Source organism: Eucyclogobius newberryi, unplaced genomic scaffold (assembly GCF_026437365.1).
Source record: "Eucyclogobius newberryi isolate DKJ021-1_F unplaced genomic scaffold, fEucNew1.0.hap1 SCAF_18, whole genome shotgun sequence".
Classification (NCBI taxonomy): domain Eukaryota; kingdom Metazoa; phylum Chordata; class Actinopteri; order Gobiiformes; family Gobiidae; genus Eucyclogobius; species Eucyclogobius newberryi.
This window is the reverse complement of record NW_027315812.1, coordinates 18,752,467-18,773,004: the sequence shown is the minus strand read 5'-3', so window position 1 is coordinate 18,773,004 and position 20,538 is coordinate 18,752,467. Positions and strand designations below refer to the sequence as shown.

At 38.5% G+C, this 20,538-nt stretch overlaps 3 protein-coding genes across 23 annotated transcripts in view; 1 reads left to right on the top strand and 2 right to left on the bottom strand.

The window, feature by feature from the left end:
- nktr (natural killer cell triggering receptor) overlaps positions 1-20,538 on the bottom strand; it is a 41,378-nt gene that overhangs the window by 6,221 nt on the left and 14,619 nt on the right. For 15 of the 19 annotated variants that reach the window (XM_072450855.1, XM_072450856.1, XM_072450861.1 and 12 more), the window contains exons 1-3: positions 1,005-1,158; positions 738-812; positions 28-135 (exon numbers count right to left, since the gene is read on the bottom strand). The exons of 1 other annotated variant lie outside the window; for it this stretch is intronic. In XM_072450855.1, the coding sequence (XP_072306956.1) occupies positions 28-135; positions 738-812; positions 1,005-1,062 (241 nt within the window). In that variant the 5' untranslated portion in view covers positions 1,063-1,158. Of the gene's footprint in view, positions 1-27; positions 136-737; positions 813-1,004; positions 1,159-20,538 lie in introns of those variants that run through there. 3 more of the 19 variants (XM_072450874.1, XM_072450872.1, XM_072450871.1) reach the window with 2 other exon arrangements.
- sec22c (SEC22 homolog C, vesicle trafficking protein) lies at positions 1,771-5,758 on the top strand. Of its 3 annotated transcripts, XM_072450853.1 has the most exons (8): positions 1,772-1,922; positions 2,043-2,079; positions 2,707-2,918; positions 3,365-3,528; positions 3,615-3,794; positions 3,872-3,990; positions 4,059-4,124; positions 4,218-5,758. In XM_072450853.1, exons 3-8 carry the CDS (start codon positions 2,737-2,739, stop codon positions 4,416-4,418), a joined length of 912 nt encoding a protein of 303 aa, XP_072306954.1. In that variant the 5' UTR covers positions 1,772-1,922; positions 2,043-2,079; positions 2,707-2,736; the 3' UTR covers positions 4,419-5,758. The 3 variants fall into 3 exon arrangements, with proteins under 3 accessions (XP_072306955.1, XP_072306954.1, XP_072306953.1); XM_072450854.1 differs by lacking the exon at positions 2,043-2,079 and having other exon boundaries at positions 1,771-1,922; XM_072450852.1 differs by having other exon boundaries at positions 1,777-2,079.
- Positions 10,307-20,538, bottom strand: part of vipr1b (vasoactive intestinal peptide receptor 1b) — a 28,876-nt gene continuing 18,644 nt past the window's right edge. Inside the window, exons 6-13 of the mRNA XM_072450875.1 lie at positions 19,780-19,912; positions 17,287-17,440; positions 17,093-17,153; positions 16,932-17,004; positions 14,986-15,077; positions 14,484-14,613; positions 13,678-13,719; positions 10,307-11,441 (exon numbers count right to left, since the gene is read on the bottom strand). Coding sequence (XP_072306976.1) covers positions 11,250-11,441; positions 13,678-13,719; positions 14,484-14,613; positions 14,986-15,077; positions 16,932-17,004; positions 17,093-17,153; positions 17,287-17,440; positions 19,780-19,912 — 877 coding nt within the window. The 3' untranslated portion in view covers positions 10,307-11,249. The remainder of the gene's footprint in view (positions 11,442-13,677; positions 13,720-14,483; positions 14,614-14,985; positions 15,078-16,931; positions 17,005-17,092; positions 17,154-17,286; positions 17,441-19,779; positions 19,913-20,538) is intronic.

The following is a 20,538-nucleotide window of genomic DNA, read 5'->3' as shown; positions in this document are numbered from 1 at the left end:
GGGAGGTTGAATGTCATCTGCTAATACCATCAGTGAAGTCGCCTCCCTGGATCATAAAGTTCTTAACAACTCGATGAAATGTTGAGCCTTTATAGCAAAGCTTTTTTCCTGTAGTTTTACCAGTCCCCTTTTCACCTGAAAAGAAACAACTTTGAAACCAGCACTTAACAAAACAAATTGTGATGAAATATTCAAAACATTGTTTTAAAACTGAAACATTGCTGTGAAGGTAAAAGATTAAAAGGTCAGAGATTTTAATAAATGTGTGAACAGTGAGCTCACTGTTCAAGTGGGCAGCTCAAGTTGCCCATTTACATGCTTCCCTTTCACAAAGGATACAGAGCACTGCATAAAAAGGCTACGAAAGTAAGAGAGCACAAACAAAACGGTACAAACACTGTTAGCCCTGAACATGTCACTCTTTTTTTACAATCACGTGAAATTCTGTGACATAATGTTGATCATCCCTGTGCAATATTTTATGTCCCTATACCAACTGTAAATAAAAAATGTTATTAAGATTATAAGTTATTCTGTTTTTATTATTATACTTCTGTTCCTAATCTGTTTCTGTACCTAATCTGTGTTGAAACACTGGAATTTCCCCATTGTGGGACACATAAAGTTTATCTTATTTCGCTCAGTGACATTTACATCAGACGACCCCTGTGTCCATTACCAGCTAGCTTATGCCCTTAAGGCCCTATTATATTACAGAAAACTCAAACATTACTCACCAGTGCACAAACAGAGAAAGTTTCTGCTTGTCTTGGGACATGAATCAGAAAAGAGTTGGAACACAATGCGCCCCACTGTGGAAAGTAATATCCACAAAATAGATATTAGTTTTTTTTTTAAAGCAAATTGCTTTGTGACCTATAGAACAAATACCTCTGTGTCATTTCATATACAGTTGTTATTAATCACTAGTATCTACAACACATTGAGCGTAGTGTCAAGTTATGCCGTTCAAGATATTTCAGATATTTTCATAGGTAAATTACCTGGCTCCCGGTTGAGCTCTACGTCAAAGTAACACTGAGGTCGGTCTTTCACCCCCATTGTGACCAAACTCCCGGAGACCTAACAATAAGAAGAAACATTAACATTTACAACGCAAATAAGAATGACCGAGAGGGAGCAAGTTGTCCTGTCTGTGACCACAACCACCGGACAATAAACTACAGTGTTGGCGGTGTGGATGGAAACAAATGCAAAGGGGAGGGACTGAGGATGGACAGGGGCTTTTAGATATTTACAACACATCATTTCTAATGATGCATGAATGAACGATGCATTTGTACATAACAAATTGGTTGCCAATCAATGAACAGTAATGTTATAATTATTGTATGTATTATTTAATAATTATAATTGTTACACAAAATGTATTTCATAACGACTGGTCGACCAGGAAGTACTTTTCAAATGCGTATTTGTATTTACACGTACATTCCACGATAGCACAGTAAATAGACCATAGTTAGAGTGCGTTCTAAATCTGCTCTATATGACACATTCCATTGTACTTTATAAAATGGGTGTGCGGCTATGGTGCTATGCTATTGCTTACGTAGCTAGCTAGCTAACAGCTAGTTGATACACTTCCGCCACGTAAAGGTAAAATAAAAACTAAACAAACCCCTTTGTTCATCCACATTAAATGAGAAGAACAACTCACCTCAACGAACTAGCAAACGATAAAAGCTAGTTGCTGGTGGTGAAAGGGTTTGTGCAGATGTTTGTAAAAAGGAAAGACGTGCGCAATGCTACAAGCTAACCTAAACGTTGTGTGTCCCTTCAGGGTACCCTTAGAGGATTTGTTGTGGTTTGGATCAGCAGGAAGTCTGTTGATTTGGAGTTAGCATTATGTGCTTTTGATTAACTTGTTTTAAAGGCTTGCCTAAAATGTGGTTGAACTCGTAAGTTACATTACTGGTGCAAACGCTCAGAAAATCAAAATAGCCAATAACTATAGGACATCATAACCATGTTATTACTGCATGGGATGCGATGTAGAAGCTAACACGTTAACTTAACAGGTGCAGAGCAAATACCAGATAGAACAATGCTACCGAGGTAAGAAACTTGTTTATTCAGATGTTAAATTATTGAAGATGCAAATCATTTTGCTGACCAGTTTAGTTTACAACCAATAACAATATTACCAGCATCCTCCTCTAGCCTATTATATTATTTTGTAAGCATCAACTATCATCACCACATCAGCCTTTGACTAAACTCTTGTATTGATAATACTATTTTTACTTGATACTGTAAAAGGCACATCTTAGACAACCAACTCTGTCAACATCAGTCAAGCTAAATTGTACATGTAATTTAACTGTAACATTTTGCAAATACTTAGTTCTAATATTAGTTTGAACTAAGTTTGTAATTTTAGGAAATCCTCTACGTTAACATTAATACGTTTGAATGGTGACATTTTATTGTGTATTTTACTGAGCTAATGACAAACTTTAAATTGTTATGTAAAGTGTTCTTTTTTACTGTTGTGTGCTGCATTTAAGATCATCTTTTCTTTTGTAATATTAATTAATTTGGACATGATACATAAATAGAGTCTAATCCATACTAAACTATGCTAGTGCTGTTAAAACAAATGTTATGCCAATATTAAACAACAAAAGTAATCTATATATATAGATGTAACTGTTAACATTGTATTTTTTCTTACTTCTGTAGGCACTGTGCTCTCCATGGCGCTTTTGGATAATGTCTATGATCCTGTTTGCTTTCGTGGTCCGAGTGAGGGATGGACTCCCTCTGTCAGCCTCCACAGACTTTGAACACAACCCAGAGCTCCAGGAGCGCAAACACCAGCTCCGCACCATCAGTAAGGCCCTGGGTCGCTTCCCTGACAGAGGGATTGTCAAGGGCCAGCAGCTTGACATATAGTGAGTAGTATCATCCAACTGTGGCTGTTTAGCAGTGGGATCAAATCTTTTTCAATCTCCCTTCACTTAACACAGTTGCATTTTTGCGTTGAAAGCTTACAATGCCAGGCCAAATCTGTGTGGATCAAGGCTTATGGGCTGACTTTCCTGGTTAAATAACACTTAAAACTGTAAAAATGCTACATTTTCTTCTCCAATGATTAAGATTTTCTGGGGTAGGAACTGAAGTTCCCATTGTTGCTGGACCCTGCTCATCAAATTAAATGTTGTGTTTATGTCCCATTAAGGGTGGCTTGATATTGCTTTGCTATGAACTATTTATTAAGATTTGATCTTGTTGCAAGACCAAATTGTATGTTTGATCCCTGCTACAGTTCATTACTTTGTCATGAGCATTGTTTTCATGCTGTGTCTGGCAGTTGGTTCACTAACATTGTTCCTTTTAGCTTCACCTCTTCTGAGGGTGTATCTTACATGACCGTGTGTCACTGCAGCCTCCCTGTAGCTAAGGCCTTCTGCTTTCTGGAAGACTTGCGCTGGGAGTTCACAGCATGTTTCAACAGTGCCGTTGTTTCTCTGGCAGCCAGGCCATATCCGTTTTTAGAGTTTGGTTAGTAAAAACAAATCGCTTATGGTAATATTCATGTGCAACATGCCCTAATTTTCACACATTTCATTGTGGCCCCTATGAAACAGACGGTACTATTCAGAAGCTGAAGCAGCAGTACAACCAGTGTAGTGGTCCAGCTCTGGAGGTGACATTTGCTGAAGTCCAAGATGATTTGAAAATTCACCCACCTCAGGTTATCACTTTTGAGGAGGTGGAGTTAAGCAATGGCATTGCTAATGGGCTTGTAGAGCCTTCCTCTGGGTCAGGTATGGAGGGAGAAACAACACATTCTCATCCCCTTTGTTGTATGTGATTTTGTAAATATATGTTCTGGTTAACATAGGACAAAACGTAAGACTTGAACCGGTGACAGCTCCAGGAGTCCTTTCTCTGGTCCTTAATATTGTGTGTGCATCTCTGAACTTGATCCGAGGAGTACACCTTTTTGAATACACATTCCAGGTGAGCATGATGTCAGGATGTACGCTGTTAAAAAGACTTTGTTTAACATGAATAATCTATGCATGCAGGATGATAACGACAGTATTTGGAATGTTCTGGCATTTCTTCTGGCATTTATAAGCTGTATTTGTCAGGTAAAAATACATGCAAATTCTCTGGTAATTTAAATATTGTTTTATTTGTTTGCATATCACTTGTATGACTTTCTGATGACTTTCTGTACACAGTGCCACCTGTACGTGTTCCATTCATCTCTGAAGAAACTGAAGTCCTTCACTCTGCTCAGTGTGATCGTCTTATGCAACTTGTACCTACTCGGCCTGAGGAACATGTGGCAGCTGGCTTTCCACATTTCTGTCTCGTCGTTGTCCACCGTCCTCAGTCTTTACCGCAAACTTCAAGACAAAGTCAATGACTGTGGAGTGTGAGTTGGTTGAGTGATTTTTTTTTTTCTTCCGTTAATTGCAGGTAAATTATGAGGAAAAGGGCTTAGCTTTTGTTAACAGGTTTTCATTATCATAATAATGTTTTTTACAATTTTCAACTTTCCCTTATGTGTCTGGTTTCAAACACTGTAACAGAGATATGTAGTCAATAAGTAATCACAGTGAAGGGGCATTTCGTTCAAAGCTTCTGATGTGTATGGTTTAAATGAAACCTTTTCTCAGCTGGAACTTTCCAAAGTTTTGTAAAGAACATTAAGGACAATAGTTTGCAAAGAAGAAGCCTAGATGGTGAGGCTATTCAAGCCTTTCCATTCAAACCAAATAATGTGTAGTCTGCTCGGTACATTGACTACATGCGTTTGTATTTTTGTATCTATTATGTGCCAGACAGTTGGAAAGCAATTATGGGAATTGGGTTTTCATTCAAAGTTGTCGAGTTCACTTTTTTTCTACAAAGATGACACAATAACTAGATTTACAGTTTTGACTTTACAAAAGAGACAACTTTGTTTGCAATTTGTTATTGACCATTTTAAATATGATGTCTAAGACCGCTATCTCAGCAAATATTGCATTGCAAAATACTCTGAATGCACTGATTTATTTAAGACATTTTAAATGTTAAGATTTGAACTTGGCTGCATTAGTTGTTGTCTTATGATGAAGGAATGATTTTTAATGTTTTTTTTTTAATGTCAGCTTAGGCTAAACAGAGTTCATATCTTTAACCCACCTGGGGGTTTTGTACATATTTTGGGGTAAACCGTTTTTTTGTTTGGTTGGTCTGTTGAACAGAAGGAAGGGGATATGTGGGTAGAGCTGCTAATAGACTTAATTGTTATTAACCGTTGGGTTATTTTTTATATTTTTTTGTAGCAAGCTTTTTAAGGCTGTAGTTGCACTATGACCGGTAATGGTAAAGTAGTTGTAATCACAAAAAAACGTCCAAACCATACTTTCTTTGAAATAAATATGTTGTCTCTTAAAATATCTATATTACCTGACAATCTCAATGCAATTGCCTTTGTATATTCAGATACAAGTGCAAGAAGAGTATGTCAGTTGATGCTCATTTTGAAAATTGTGTTTCTTGAAGATAAAATATTTGGGACCAAATGAGTACAGTCAAATGGATGTACATAAGAACAAATGAAGTGAATATGAAGACTCATAAATGATGGGTTTTAAATCCTACAGTCTTTAGTGGGTTAGCTGCACTCTGTAACAATTGTATTCACTGCAACATGCATTGTTACTGCCAAATACACTGGACCTTATATGGTGAGGTGACATTTCAATAATAAATATAGTCTTTTCACAAACCCAATCTTTTTTGTTTATTTTTTATAGGCTGCATCAACTTAAAATTACTGAGACATAAAAACTGGGACGTTACATGAAAATAATTTGTCCACCAGGGGGAGCCATATTACCACATTTTTCCGTCAGTCAATTCTGTCACGCTATCTTATTTTACACAATGATTGATTTGAAACAACGTGAACATAGATCGTTACTATAATAATGATTAGATTATAACAATAACAGAAGGGTATTTAAAGAGACGAAGAGAGCAGCACGTCCAGCATTGCTTCAGTTTAACATGACGTTTCTCGATCCTGTTTTCAGCTGACGTTCTTCTTTCGCATGATCTGGAATGAATCCTCTTGCAGTCAATAGTGCGTGACCCTTGTGCAGAAGCGCTGACCATTGACGATGACCCATAGCCATATACCTGTCCAAAGTTTCCAATACTGCTACACATCACATTCTTCCACCAAGCTTCATTGCAAAAGAAGCGAAATGTAAAACGTTCATTGGAGGTAGACAAACTGCAGCCGAAAAAAAGAGAAAAAAGTGCAATAGACACAAAGTGGATTGCATTTGATCAAGTGATCCTCTGACTGAAAAAGAGCTAGTGACAAGTGCAAAATTGGCACAAGGGGAACAAGATTGTGGTTCTGTACACACTTGTTACAATAAAACACACTCTTGTCTGAAATAACAATAGCTGTTTTATCTCTACAATATAATACATTACAGCAGAGGAGTGAATAGACTGCAGATTTTCTATTTATAGCAGTCTTCATGTATATATCTGGATTCTCCTCCTCCACCTCAAGGCTGTGGCACATCTTATTCTTATTATAGTGCGTGTCTGTAATTCAAGGGCTTTTGATGTTCAGCTATGCACCAAATACTGACTAAATGGACATAATGGAACTGGAAAAGACGATTTTCATTACGTGATTTAACGATGTTTTCCAGATCGCGACAATATAAGACGTTCTGAAGATTTGTCCGTCTTTGTTCTATTTCAAGGTCATGTCAGATATAATTCACAGCAACTAAATTTATGTCATTTATGTTATATTAACAGATAAGATATTAACCAAATACATTATGTGTAAATTACAAAAAAATAATTATGCATGTCAGTAAAAAATAAAAATTGTTCTGTTGTGAGTTTGTAGCTTAATATTTTACCCCCAAAACTAAAATATCTCTGGTTTGACCTGCTTAATGCTATACTGTGGAACATTCTTGGCAAAGTAATAAAATCTCCATGGATACAAGCAGGTGGCAAACCTGTCCACACGAAAAGCCAGTGCACTTTTAAAGCCAGCACAATATATTTGTTTTTTTTGCAAGTAAATGCTATTTTATTGTCCATTATTGTCATTTTGAGTGAATCCATCCTTTGTTACTTTGTTGTTTGCAGTAGGTTTCTTCCAGAGGTGAACCGTATTCAAGAGCTGGTACAATCTTACATAATAAGATCATTAATAAAAATGCTGGTGCTGACCTGTTCACAAAATGTTGAGCTAAATGTTCCGCACAATGCAGTCACTTCACCAGCCCGGACCTCCGCAGACATGAGTCACGCTTTCCCTGATTGAATAATAAATGTGTGTGTCAAATATGAAATCAGGCTTCCTCCATTTATATGAATGTGTGAATCCATTTCCTCCAGCCTGTTTACAGCCGGCAAATCAAAGAGCTGGGCCTGAAACACAGTGTATGCCTCTAGTGATTAGTCCTCATGCTGAGAAGAATAGCTCTGTACTCAAGTGCGGTGCGTATAAATCACAGCAGCACAATAGCAGAGACACAACAACAATGCCCTATTAGAAACAGGAGGAAAAAATAACTAAGTCAAAGATGATGTCAGACTGCAAGAGAATGTTCTGCAAAAGAGGCGTGTACAGTTAGAAGTCTGTATATTTAAAACAGTTTGATTGCAATCTTCTTAAGAATGTGTCATGTTGAGTCACTTGGTGGTGTTATAGAAGTGTTATAATCCAATGTGTAGCCAAAGTTAATGAACACATTCCCAGAGGTAGGATACTTCAATGTAGAATGTCAGTTTACTTATATTTTCTTAAACTTGCACAATTTCTTTATCCAGAGAAAAAACAAATACATATTTTCTTCCTTAAAAACGCATTGTAGTGACTTTCTGTGTTAGTCACCAGATGAGAACACTGGAAAAGCCTTTGACACTTGTTTGGATGGCACTTGCCTCTCCTAACCTTTCTTTATTTATTGCATACATATTTAACCAGTTTCATGAATAATAGAAGATGCAGACGAGGGGAAAGTCACCTGCCTCTGCATTTCGCCCATCTCCAAAGATATGTTTATGAACTCTGACAGAATTCAACTAAACATTCATTTATGTATTTGATTTGTGTGTATCATGACAACCGGCCAAAGAGAGACAATCTCAACCCATCAAGGCTGCTAAAAATACTTTACTATCATTGAAAATTGTCATGAATATAGTTGCAAATAAGTGTTTTGGATGGTGTTTAAAGTGAGCGGGTGATGGGAGGATGTTTGCAAATGGCTTTACACAGAGCAGCACAGCGAGAGGGCGGCATGGCTCAAAGGCAGCAATAAATCTGAGCTGCAACACAAGGATTAGCCGAAATAGCTGGGGTTTACGCCAACCGGGCATATAGCCTTTAAGCAATGGCCAGGACCAGACAAAACAACCAATTACCTCCAGTGAAGTTGAGCCTTTGGAAAGTGAGGAGAGCTCGGAATAGTGATACCAAGATTCAAACAATTACCCAAATGCCCTGACTAAAATATATTAATTGTTTGTTCTTCTAACCGCAGCAGTTTGTCCTCTTACATGTTGATCCAATTGTCCAGCCTAATATTTTAATGTCCAAATGAATATGTATCACCGTAGTTCATTTAATTGAAACTAACCTTTACACATTGACGCAATCTTAAAATGTCACTTTCAAATGAATCACTTCCCCTGGTGAATAACATGACTTGCATCTCACAGAGTCTGCATTCAGTTCACGGTAATAAGCAATTACTGTGAAATCTAGACATCGGCTTTGAAAATCAAAACCCAACAGCGTGAAAAAAAAAAAAAAATCAATGCCAGAAAAGTCCTGCGGTCGCTTCAAACACTCGTTTATGTTGCTTTGAGATGAGCCCAAACATCTTGCTGTGGCGGCGCATTAAAAACGAGGACACACTGGAAGGTAAGAGCTATTAAGATGCAAATATGAACAAGAAAAATATCTTCTTTAACACCTAAGATTAGCATATCCACACAGACAAGTCAGCGTGAAATCTCTGGGTTATGGCCTTGTCAAGGAACACAAAGCCACTCTAAACAACAGAGGGAACTATTATTATCATTTATTCGATTGTAAATTCAAGTGTAATAATGTCAAAAGTGTATATCTTTACATACGGCGATACATCAACAGGTAATACAAAATTAAATATCAAGTGTACACATGTGGACTTTAAATACAGTACAATGGCAGCGTTACAGTTTTGACGGTTGGAAGCGAGCGTAGCGTTGCAAATACGTTTTTTTGCGCACATAAAATATATAGACACAGCACATTACCCACTTAAAGCCAGTGGAGAAATGGATCACACTATACGATATGTAATATGTAACAGCGTGGTAACTGGGTACATGTATTTTGTCTTCATTCTGGGTTAGAATTCATCAAATTACCAATGAATGTGTATGTTTTGACCATGTTCATACAGTAATTACACATTTTTGATTACCAACTGTAATTGACACCCTGTGCTGTTTAGTAAAGTGCTACAGAAAATCGTAAACAAACTGTCACAATATCATATAATACTTTTATAAACTATCTTCTGTGTTTTCTCCGGGCTCGGTTGACCGTCCACGCTTGATTGGTGCATTCAGCGTCATGACGAGAGGTCAGGGGGCAGTAGTGGACCGAGTGAAAGTCGACCCAGGGGTTTCGGGATGTTCCCTCTTGCATGAACACACCAGTGATTTCCCGCACGACGATGTGACATATCGTCCTCGTCGCACTCGCTGTAAACACAAAAATCCATCTTCGCGGTCTCGTCCAGTCCAATGGAAATGTGGAAATCTTTGTGAATATTTGAGTGTTTGCCACTGCACCAAAGCACAATGAAAGTGTACATTGAAACACACGGTATAAGATGAGATATATATATATATATATATATATATGTATATATATATATATATATATATATATATGCTGCACAAGAGGTTTGGATGTTCATGGACATCACAACCACAAATACATTACAGTTTATTAAGTCCAAATTATTGATGACTCACAAAATAATTTGACGGGTAAAAGTAACAAATTCACAGTCCAAACCTAAACCTTATTTATTGTGGTTTATGAATTTGTGACGTAAAGCTGAATAATTCAAAATCAGTGATGCAATGTATGCGATTTACGTTTTTAAAAAATGTGTTTTTATTGGAAAAAATGTAAAATGTATTAGTTTAACAACGATTTATAACTATAATTTAAACTTAATGCACCTGGATAAGTTTGAACTTGTTTATCCGTCTTTTATCCGATATTTTGCTTCCTGCTAATATTTATGGTTAGAAATACCAACAATTTCTGAGCTGCAAATACAGTGTGACCTAACACTGCTGTTTGAATTGTGAAATCCATCCACTTTCAAATGTCCACACATCTGTACAAAGGCGTGTGATTCTGTCCATGTGAATGTAAACACGTCCTGAAGGCATTTCCTTGTCTCCGGTCCTGTGTGGACTGAACAGCTGGTGAGTTGAGAAGTGTGTGGCCCAATCCCTAGAAATGTACACAAACAAAAACAGGCTCACAGTCACACCCCACGGACGGGTCAGGGGGGGCGCTCGTGAAAGAAGCCAGGGGGCAGTGTGTCTATGACGGGAGGAGTAGTGCAGCAAAGGGCATTGGTTCTTCTCCTGAGCCTTCACTGTGGATTACATCAAGCTGGTCATCGCACTAACACACCTCTCTGCTGGTCATCTTTAGAGTTCTCTTATTTTGACAGGGCCACAGCGCAAGGCGTAGATGCGAAATCCAACTTCTGTCCTTCCTTCCTCGCTTACAAAATACATTCAGTGGTCAGACTGCCACGGTTTTCTTCTCCCAAGCTCACGCGCAGTAGCATCACGTTTCCCTTTCTCTAACAGCCTATGTATTTGCATCAACATGGCTCTTGTAGACGTTCGAGCAAAGGAATCCGATAAACGATTCGGAGCCATCCCGCATAACGAGATCACACCGCATGTTTGCTGCTTGTGGATCCCTTACTTAACAACATTAGCATGACTAAGCGGCCATCGCTCACTGTCTAAACTAATAATGATTGACCGTAGCGTCCGCAGTGATATTGAACAAAATAAAATGTGCGTTAAGTTGTTAAAAAAGAGAATGGTCCTCAGTGATATGTGCAAAACAGGTGTCCATGGTTCCTTCTCCTTACCACGGCCATGCGGTGCTATGTAATGTCTTTGCGGTGACGGGGAGGTCAGATGCTGGAGAGGTCGTCGTGGCAGGATGAGGAGCCGCGGCGGGTTTTGGGGCTACAGCGCGTCAGCATGGTGATTTGGGTGCTGAAGTTGTTGCTGCTCCCAATCGACGGGTGCTGGTACTTGGTGTCGTGACCCATGTAGCGCTGTAAGTGCCACCTCCGCCATTTCCGCTTGATTTCGCCTTGAACCTGTCGGAAACGAGATTGGAGGGAGACTGAGTGAAGTGTCGAATGTGTGGTTTGAAAAATAGTATGTGCGCAAAGAAATAATCAAGGGAATGAGCTTTAAATTCAGCTTCAAAATCCAAGCTTAACTAATTTAGCTGAAATATTGTTACCATAATTGAAAAGTCAAGATTTTGCAAAAGAAATTCACATGTTTCTCCAGTGGTTTATCATTTGACACTCAATTATTCCTTTTATTCACCTCTAAACCCATCTCTGAGCTCACTTAATTACCACAATAATTATTTTAATACAAACCAATAACAACCTTTTATTTTTGTGTTATTTCTGTATTTTCCGGGCTATGCACCTTTTTTTAGTTTTTTGCCGGGGTGTGACTTGTATTTATACTTATACTCTGGAGCCACTTATATGTGATATTATTTGTTATTTTCACACTTGCAACCACATTTCATACTCCAGTGCAACTTATATATGTTTTTTTTCTTCTCTATTATGCATTTTTTGGCTGGTGCGACTTATACTCCGGTGCGACTTATAGTCCGGAAAATACGGTAATGTTTATCCAACCAGAACTACGGTAATTGTGCCTGCCTTTTGGATTCCTGTCATTTTAAGCATTTTACCAACTTTTCACTTGATGGAAAACTATGACACATATTTTCCCCAGGTATTATTACACTAAAATAAGTCATTACAATTACAAAATCATAAAAACCTTTGAGTTCAAACTCCAAAGCATTTATTGTAGTTCTGTTATTTAACAGAACCAAATTTCCAGCGTCAAACAAGTGAACATGTCTTTAGATTTACACTAAAAATGCATAAGAGATTTCTCTTGTGGATTGGCAATAAGCATGAAGATGAAAGTAAAAACCAGCATTTCAAAAATAGTACTTTTCAAACGGAGTCGGTGGGAGCGATTGTGAAGAGCTTTATATTATTGAATAGATGACAGTGGAAGAGCCTCATGCCAATAACAGAGAGCACAGGGAAAATGGACGCGCTTAAATGAACGGAGTCGGGGCAGATCAAAGGAGTGACATGGAGCAAGCAGAGATGGACTTTGTGTATTTTGTACTATAATATTTAAAGTGCATATGACCACTCATTTCACATTATATTTAAGATTTGACTTAAACGTTTGCCTAATTTTGACAGTAACCAATGTCTAAAGGAGCTAATTTACACAATACTTATTATTTGATGAATAAAAAATAACTTGAACCATGTTATATTATTGTTGTTATTATCATTATGTATTGAAGAAAAATATTCATGTAGTATTATTATTATGTATTATTATTATTTTTGTGAAGTAGACTCTTAAATGACCAATTAATGTTTGTTTTCTTAAAATTCCTATATATTTCTACAATAACAGATATCTATTCTGGTTTCAGCCCAACAAATAAAAAAACATGACAAAAAGGCTGGTATAAGGTATGCATACATAATTTATAATGTATCCTTTTTTTGTTCGTTCACTGCTCTGAGTATCTCTGCAATGTTCAAGTTTCCAAGAGTAATTTCCTAAAATGTTGCACTTGCACATTGTCATCTTACTCATCTCTAAGATTGAGTGCCGCACTTCAGTGTAATGTCATTTCTAAAAGTAGCCTCTCGGAGCATCACTAAAAAGATTCCATCTAAAAAATGTGCCTTTATTGCCCGGCTGTCCTTTTGGGAAACGCTCCAGAAATATACTGATGAGCAGTGACTCAGAGCTCCTCCGACTGTCGGGAGTTAGTGTGAATGCTCTTACACAGACTTTTAAAAACTAACAATAGCTTTCATCTATGACGTTCTAGACTGCTGTGTCATAAGTTCAGGTGGACGGTCTATTTAAGGCCCTCAGAAAACAAACTCCAAACCTTTCCAATATCTGTCCTGTATTTTCTGCAATAAAAAGCCTCTATAACTCTATGTGTGATTCACTGTTTTTGAAATAACCAAAAAGTAACATTTCTTATCTGCGATTGGGTCCATAAATAACAAAACAGTTCATTTGTACTATCAGAGAAGAAGGTGAACGTCATGCAAGTTTTAGTTTCATGTAGATACGGTTAAAACAGCTGTATTTTTACAGGTTAGGATTTAGTCGAAGGCCAAAGTTTACAGTATGATTTGATTTCTCCCACCTAAATGTTAAACTAAGAGCTCTCTCTGACTCGGGTCTGCAGCCACGAGGAAACCGGACTGTTTAAAGTGTGTTTACATGACAGTGAGAAGGATGTACCTCTCCGTTGAGGAAGCAGTAGAGGACTGCCACCACAAACCCCTAAATGGAGAGAAAAGAGAAAAACAAAGTGTTAAGGGTTGGCGCCCCGGCAAATGTGTTTACCTTTTCTACATCCTGCTTTAGCGAGGTTTAATCTCCCAATCTGCCACTTATTAGACACTAAAAGAGCAACTTTGTTCTGGTAATGAGAAGAAGTGTCTGGCTCCATTCTCCATCGCTCGTCATTATGTGAAGAACTACAATTCCAGTGGAGTTAAAACACTAACGCTGCAGCTGAGGCAATGTCTGGTTGATCAGAGAATTACACCGGTTAATGCTGGAAGCCTGCTCTGGATTGATTATTTAAAGGATGTAGAGAGTAGTAAGTGCAACGTGTTTTGAAAGGTGGAACAGGGTCGTCTAAAACATCAAACATCGCAGATCATTAACAGTTTTACTAATACACTTTCTAAACGTATAGGTGCAATGTGTGACTTTTCTTTTGGAGGGTTTGCCACCTGCTTCTCTCCGTGGAGATGTTATTGCACCATTAGGCAAACCTACTGGTCAGCTCTGTGGAGACGCAACCCTACGTTTAATAAGAATGCAGGTATTTTTGAGCATTAAAAACTGTAAACGCATAAATGAAAGATAGAATTGTTTCAGACCACGCTGAGGAACATTCCAGACAAAGCAATAACATCTCCATGGAGACAAGCATGTGGCAGACCCCCAAACAGGAAAAGTAAATATTACAGCTTTATTATTGCTTTTGTCTTCATCTATTATTTATTTAAAACGTTCAGTCACAAAGAGGTTCATACCTGAAAGGATCCCAAGATCAGATCAAAAACGAGTCGCAGCTCTGTCTTCACTTGCTCTGGGATGAATGCGAAAATAATGAAATTGATCCCAAACAGAGGAATCAGCAGCAGTGTTGACTTGGCCAGTCTCCTGAAACGACAAGTGGTAAACACATTGACGTTGCATCGGGCCTTTCACAAACCAATTTCCAATTTGTCTCTATTTGTGTCAATAATGAAATGCTATTGCACACACTCTTTCATTTTATATATGGGCTCAGAGAAGGGAAAATCTGATTAAATGTGTCGGCAGGAGAATTACCCCACATTATGATCTTATGAGGAGCTCTATCATGCCAAAATCAGTTTATGCGTGCATCATCTGGCGTAAAATCTTTCCCTTGCTGCGTTTCTTCCCAGTGTAAAGGGATATTTGCACCTCTAAAGTTCAGTTCCTCTCAGTAATCCTGGTAAAGTACGATTCCTAAAGCATGAATAGACTCAAAGGAAACTATTTACTCACAAGTATTGGTTGGACTCATTCCTCCCAATATCTGGACAGTTGATCTTCTGACGGAGTATTCGAATGATGCAGATGAAGAGGGAAAAGTTAATCTGCAACAAAGAAATTGTATCAAGAGGCTTAGATTCAGTCTTTAAAGATTATAAAATGTCACTTCAATGTTATAAATAAGACAAAACAAGAGCTTTCAGAACTAGCATTAAAGCCGCACTAAGTAGGGTTTTGGTGGAGGGTTTCGCCACCTGCTTTTCTCTATGAAGACTTTATTTCCTCTTTCTCTCTCTCCTTCTCTCTTTCTCTCTTTTTTCTCTCTTTAATTTGACTAAAAATATGGTACAGCGTAAAACACATAACTTTGAAGACGTACATCTACAGTAGGTGGCTGTAAATGCACCTTTTTCAGTTGGCTGCAAACCGCCATTAAAAGTAACACAACAACAACAACAACAACAACAACAACAGATCAGATCTACTGAGTGGAAAGTCACATTAAGAATGCATATTATTCAATGTTATCAATGTATTTAGTGCAGTAGTAACACAAACACAAGCACCCACAACACCACATGGACCTTTAACGTCTATTGAAATTTTGTCTGATTTGGTCTGTTTGATTGAAGTATATGACCAATCATACGTTCTCCAAGTTCATACCCGTCTGTGGTGTAACACTGTAGCTGAAGCCCAAAAGTGTAGGTGTTGCAGATGATCTGACCCATTTTTTCACACAATTTTGTTTGCATTTCTTGACATCTAATTTGTGTTGAACCACAAAATGGTGCCCTTCCATAGCCCTCCAGCTGGCGAGGACAGGAGGATGTGGAGATATGTGATCCGTCAGTCTGCTGGCCTTGATCCTAATGTGGATTAGCACCAATGAAACCTGCTTTCAATGATTGCTGCCAAGTGATGACAGACAGGCAAAAGACCAAACCAGCACGCGTCAGAGATAAGACGAGAAGCAGTCCTTGCAGTAGTCTCAAATCATCAAAATAATGTGCCCTCTTCATGATATTAACTTAAGTCATCAAATACAGCGGCGTAAAATACACAAAATTATTTAACAATCACAAATCTGACGATAGACAAGTGAAAATAGACAATATTTTAACAATACGTATAATATTGTTGTTAAAAAATGTAATCTATGAGAATGAATGTGACTCTAGAGAATGATCAAATTCATTCATTCATTCATTTTCTACCGCTTTTTCTCATTAGGGGTCGCGGGCGACTTGAGCCTATCCCAGTGACTTTAGGCCTTAGATAGAATGATCAAATATTAAAATAAAGCCAACAAACTCCCTCGTTTCTAAACTGCCCTATTTATTCAGTGGGAAATAGCACCTGCAGACAACACGTGACCTGCCAAACTGTCAGACCGGTGAACATTTAGTCTAAACTTTTCCTGTCTGCAACAAGGACAGTGAGGTCGTACTAACCTCAGATGGCACGAAGCTGCGAGAAGAGAACTAAGACAATGAGGAGTTCAAATGAGGTAGTTGAAATCAAAGCTGACAGAGTAAACGATGCTGGCTGATAAGAGAGTGTTCTTGTGTAGCGACAATTAGAAATGCCTCCTCCAGTGTTCATCATTATTCGTTTTTATGAGAGGTTTTTTCTTCATTTTGCACTTGGAGCCGTAGAGGAAGCAACACAAGAGAGTAAGCAAACAAATCAATGCAGCTGCCTTTGCTTTGTGAGGAAAGTTCAAATGTTTTCTACATAGTTTCATCAATTTAATTACGGTACTGTATTTACCACTTTTCGAGTATTTATTTTTCTTACTTTCATAATGCTGTTTTTTCTTTACTCTGGTACAATCTAAGGTCACTAAATATATGATATAACACCTTAAAAAGCCACGTGTACTGGGTATTTTTGTTGCAAGCTAGATTTTCCCTTCAGAAGAGACATTGTGTGAGTACAGTGTTTCTACCACTTACCAAGATTGATGCCAAAATAGGTGTTTTAATGATCCACCAGAACATATCCGTGTTTTCAATAATGTCCCAGCACCTACCAATTCACACATGAAATAAAGCACATTGTTAAGCAGATCAGGAAGCATCACTATTCTGAAGCATTTGCTGAGTGTTTTGCTTACCCCACGTTGTTATAATAGGCTTTAGCAAAGCTCCAAGCTGTGATAAAAATGATGGGGCTTCCTGCACCAAAGGAGACACAAATACATGTGTTGCCAAGGTGATTACAGAGCAGGGGTCATGACCTTGTCTCATCTACAGCTGGCAGTTGGGGAGCCACAGACACACTTAAAGGTACAGAAAGAAGAGCGCTCACCCCAACCAATCATGATGTACGCCCAAAAGTACTTCCTCTCGGAGAAGAAAGAGACCGCCAGCAACGCGTGAAGATACAGACCCTCCACCAGCAACCAGAAGAAGCTGGCCATGATACAGTACTGAAAGAAGACCATCACAGCCTTACAGCCCACCTGCAAATACAAGACCAGCACCGTTATATGGTTTCAAATGATATATCTACTAATGCAACGCCTATGTTGTACTAATCACCCAAGACTTCAATGTTTCAGAAACAACTGACCAAATAATAAAATCCTGTGAATGTTTGTCAAACTTTTTCGGACAGAGGGAAATGTTGGGCAGACTGCTAATGAGGCCGAAATGCAATAACACATTTTCTCCCTAAAGACAGAAGAAGTGAAGAGGAAACTGGTGAGCTGAGGACAGTGGGAAATGTTTATTTAGACACGTTTACAGCAGCAATCCACCAGCAGCTGTTCTTCAACACTGAACAACACACCACAAACTAAAGTAAGAAATAAATAAACCAACTGAAACAAGTGTGTCAGACCTGCCTAAGAGCTTGAGGCTTCTGCACAGTATCTTTGCTGTTCGTAGCACTGCATTTTTCTGAACTGAGATGTCAGATGCGTTTTTTTTTAGTCCACTACCCATCAACACCAAGAGTATAAAAAATGGCTCCAGGTCTATCTAATATTTTCCAGAACCAATGGACCAAATGAAAACCTAATCTGACATCCTGATAAGCAGAAAGATACCACATAAAGAACGATATAACAGTGAAAATACCACACCTCGTCCCTAAACATCCTCTACTAAGAATGATAAATGGGTGTGGAAGAAGGCATGAAAAATAAACTCCATTGTGTGGACGGAGTGTGAGCGTGGACTGTAGATGCCATTAATCTTGATTCTGGGCTGAGGGACACGCATGTCAAACCACCCCATGCTCAGTCTTCCCCGCGATACAAAACAAGACGTTTTCATACATCACTTGGACATAGCAGATCATGTGTGAAAAAATCGAGACAGAGATGAGTTTACACATTGGATAAATGGCTAATCAAATTCCCACACAGGACAATTAAGTAATCACAAGGCCAAAGACATTTCTCGACAGCCCGAGTGGCATATAAATTTGACATGGGTGCACGGCAGCTGCCCATTGAGATGACAGGGATTTGGGGGCTTATTCAAACTAATTCCCACTTGGCGATGCTAAGGGCAGGAACATGCACTGCACATGGATATACAGCCTGAACCCCCTTACTCATTGTAATGTGTGCAAATCAGGACAAATTCACCACTGGAGCTCCATTGCCTGCCCTCAGTGGCATGAGAATGAATGATAAGATATTTCGGCTGCTGGAAAAAGTGATGCCATCCCCACAGTAATGCTCGCCGAGGTACAGTACCTTAAATTATCCATTTGTGAATAGCTTCCCAACGGCGATAATATCACACATTACTCTAATGGGGGCACTGTAGAGGAGGACTAATGAAGCAGGCATCCAAAACTCCCACATGAAAAGCGGGAAAGGGGTCGAGACGAGCGCCGTGCCACCAAACCTGCTACTATTCTGTTTATTTCAGTCGCGCCATGACAGCAGCTGGCTCCTGTCAATGCCCCACTTCCATTAACGTCCCGAGGCCAGGGCTGCGGGCTAATAAATACACTGTGTGGTGATAGCATAAACTTTACGTTTCAGTTAAGCCTTGAGCACCACACATCAGTGACATGCGAGAGAAGAAGGGAAGAAATCCTGCAAGCATTGTGGTTGATATGTGAAAATAACTTTGACTGTCTCATTGCCAATTTCAGTTCATGCAGGTCGTTTCTGGAAGCATTTCAAGCAATGTGCAAAAATGGCTTGGTGTATTTTATATGGCCCTTGTCTCCTATGATAAATGTGATTATGTAGGCTGCTAACAGTTCTATTGTTGTGTCACATTATTACAATTACAACAATTGACTTTATACAGAAAATATATATGTTTATTTTTTAGTTATTCTTTTTTTTAAATGTGTATTATTAGAAGAAAAACACAAATGTATGTTAAAAAAAGAAGTCAGAACGTTTCAACTACAATATAAAAAGGTTGTGGAAAAACTTGCATAATGAATTGCATACTTTTATGGTGACGATCTGAAACAATACCAAAAATGTAAAACTTGTTCTTACTTTGTAGCACGTAGAAAGAACTGTTTGGCAGCTTCTTTGGAGCATATTCTGTGTCAAAACGCCCTCGATAAACAATGACTAGTAAAGTTGAGGCAATGATTTTTCATGAGATGAAATATTCAGACACCATCTATCTCTCTCTGTCACCTTTAATCCAGGAGAGCCGTCATTAAGCATCTTAATGTGTCTAATTATCTCCATTACTTATGCCTGTCCTGGGCGAGACGCTCACCTGCTGCGACCTCAGGCCAATCTGACTTTGTAATGCTCAAGGAGATGCGAAATGATCACAGATGTCTCAGTTTAGAGCATGAAAATGGACTCACAGATCCAGAGGAGCAGTTGTCCACCTCGCCGACCTCGTACAAAACCACGTCTTTAACGAACACTGCGATGGCCTTCAGGATGAAGGACACAAACAGGTGCATGTGGATGAAGTTCCTGGTGCAGTGGAGCTTCCTAAAACACATCCACAACATTCATATTTAACACACACGACAATCTAATAAGAAGTGGGCCTCTTTGCTTGTTAACCAATGTCCTTGAGTTAATCGCTCACAATGGCAGCAAATTACAGACTAAATGAAGTGATAATTAACAGCCAACAGTTTCCTTTAACAGTGTGGGCGGATCTACTTAGCTCCACTGATGGCCTTTTAGCACGTACACCTTCACTTATAAAGTACGACAGTCCTACTTATATAATCTACCATGAAATGCCATGGTAAATAGATTAAATGCATTCATTTCCTTGACATTCCACTTGCGGCGGTCTAGTTAATAAATAAGAATAATGGCTGTGTTTCAGATGTCATCACAACTATCCGTTAGTTTGTAGGCTTAATTGAGACAGGAACAAATACTATTGTTAATGTGAAGCTCTTGAGGAGAACTATAGAACATAATGAATCCCATTTATTTAGTGTATTATCGAGACATTACTAAATCTGAAAACAATAAATACTTCACTGGCTGTGTTTATATGAAATCTTATCCGTACTGGATTTCTGGACTTGATTATCAGATTTCTTTTGTGTAATTAAACAGTAAACAAATACAAAGAACATTATCAGATTGTTCTCGTT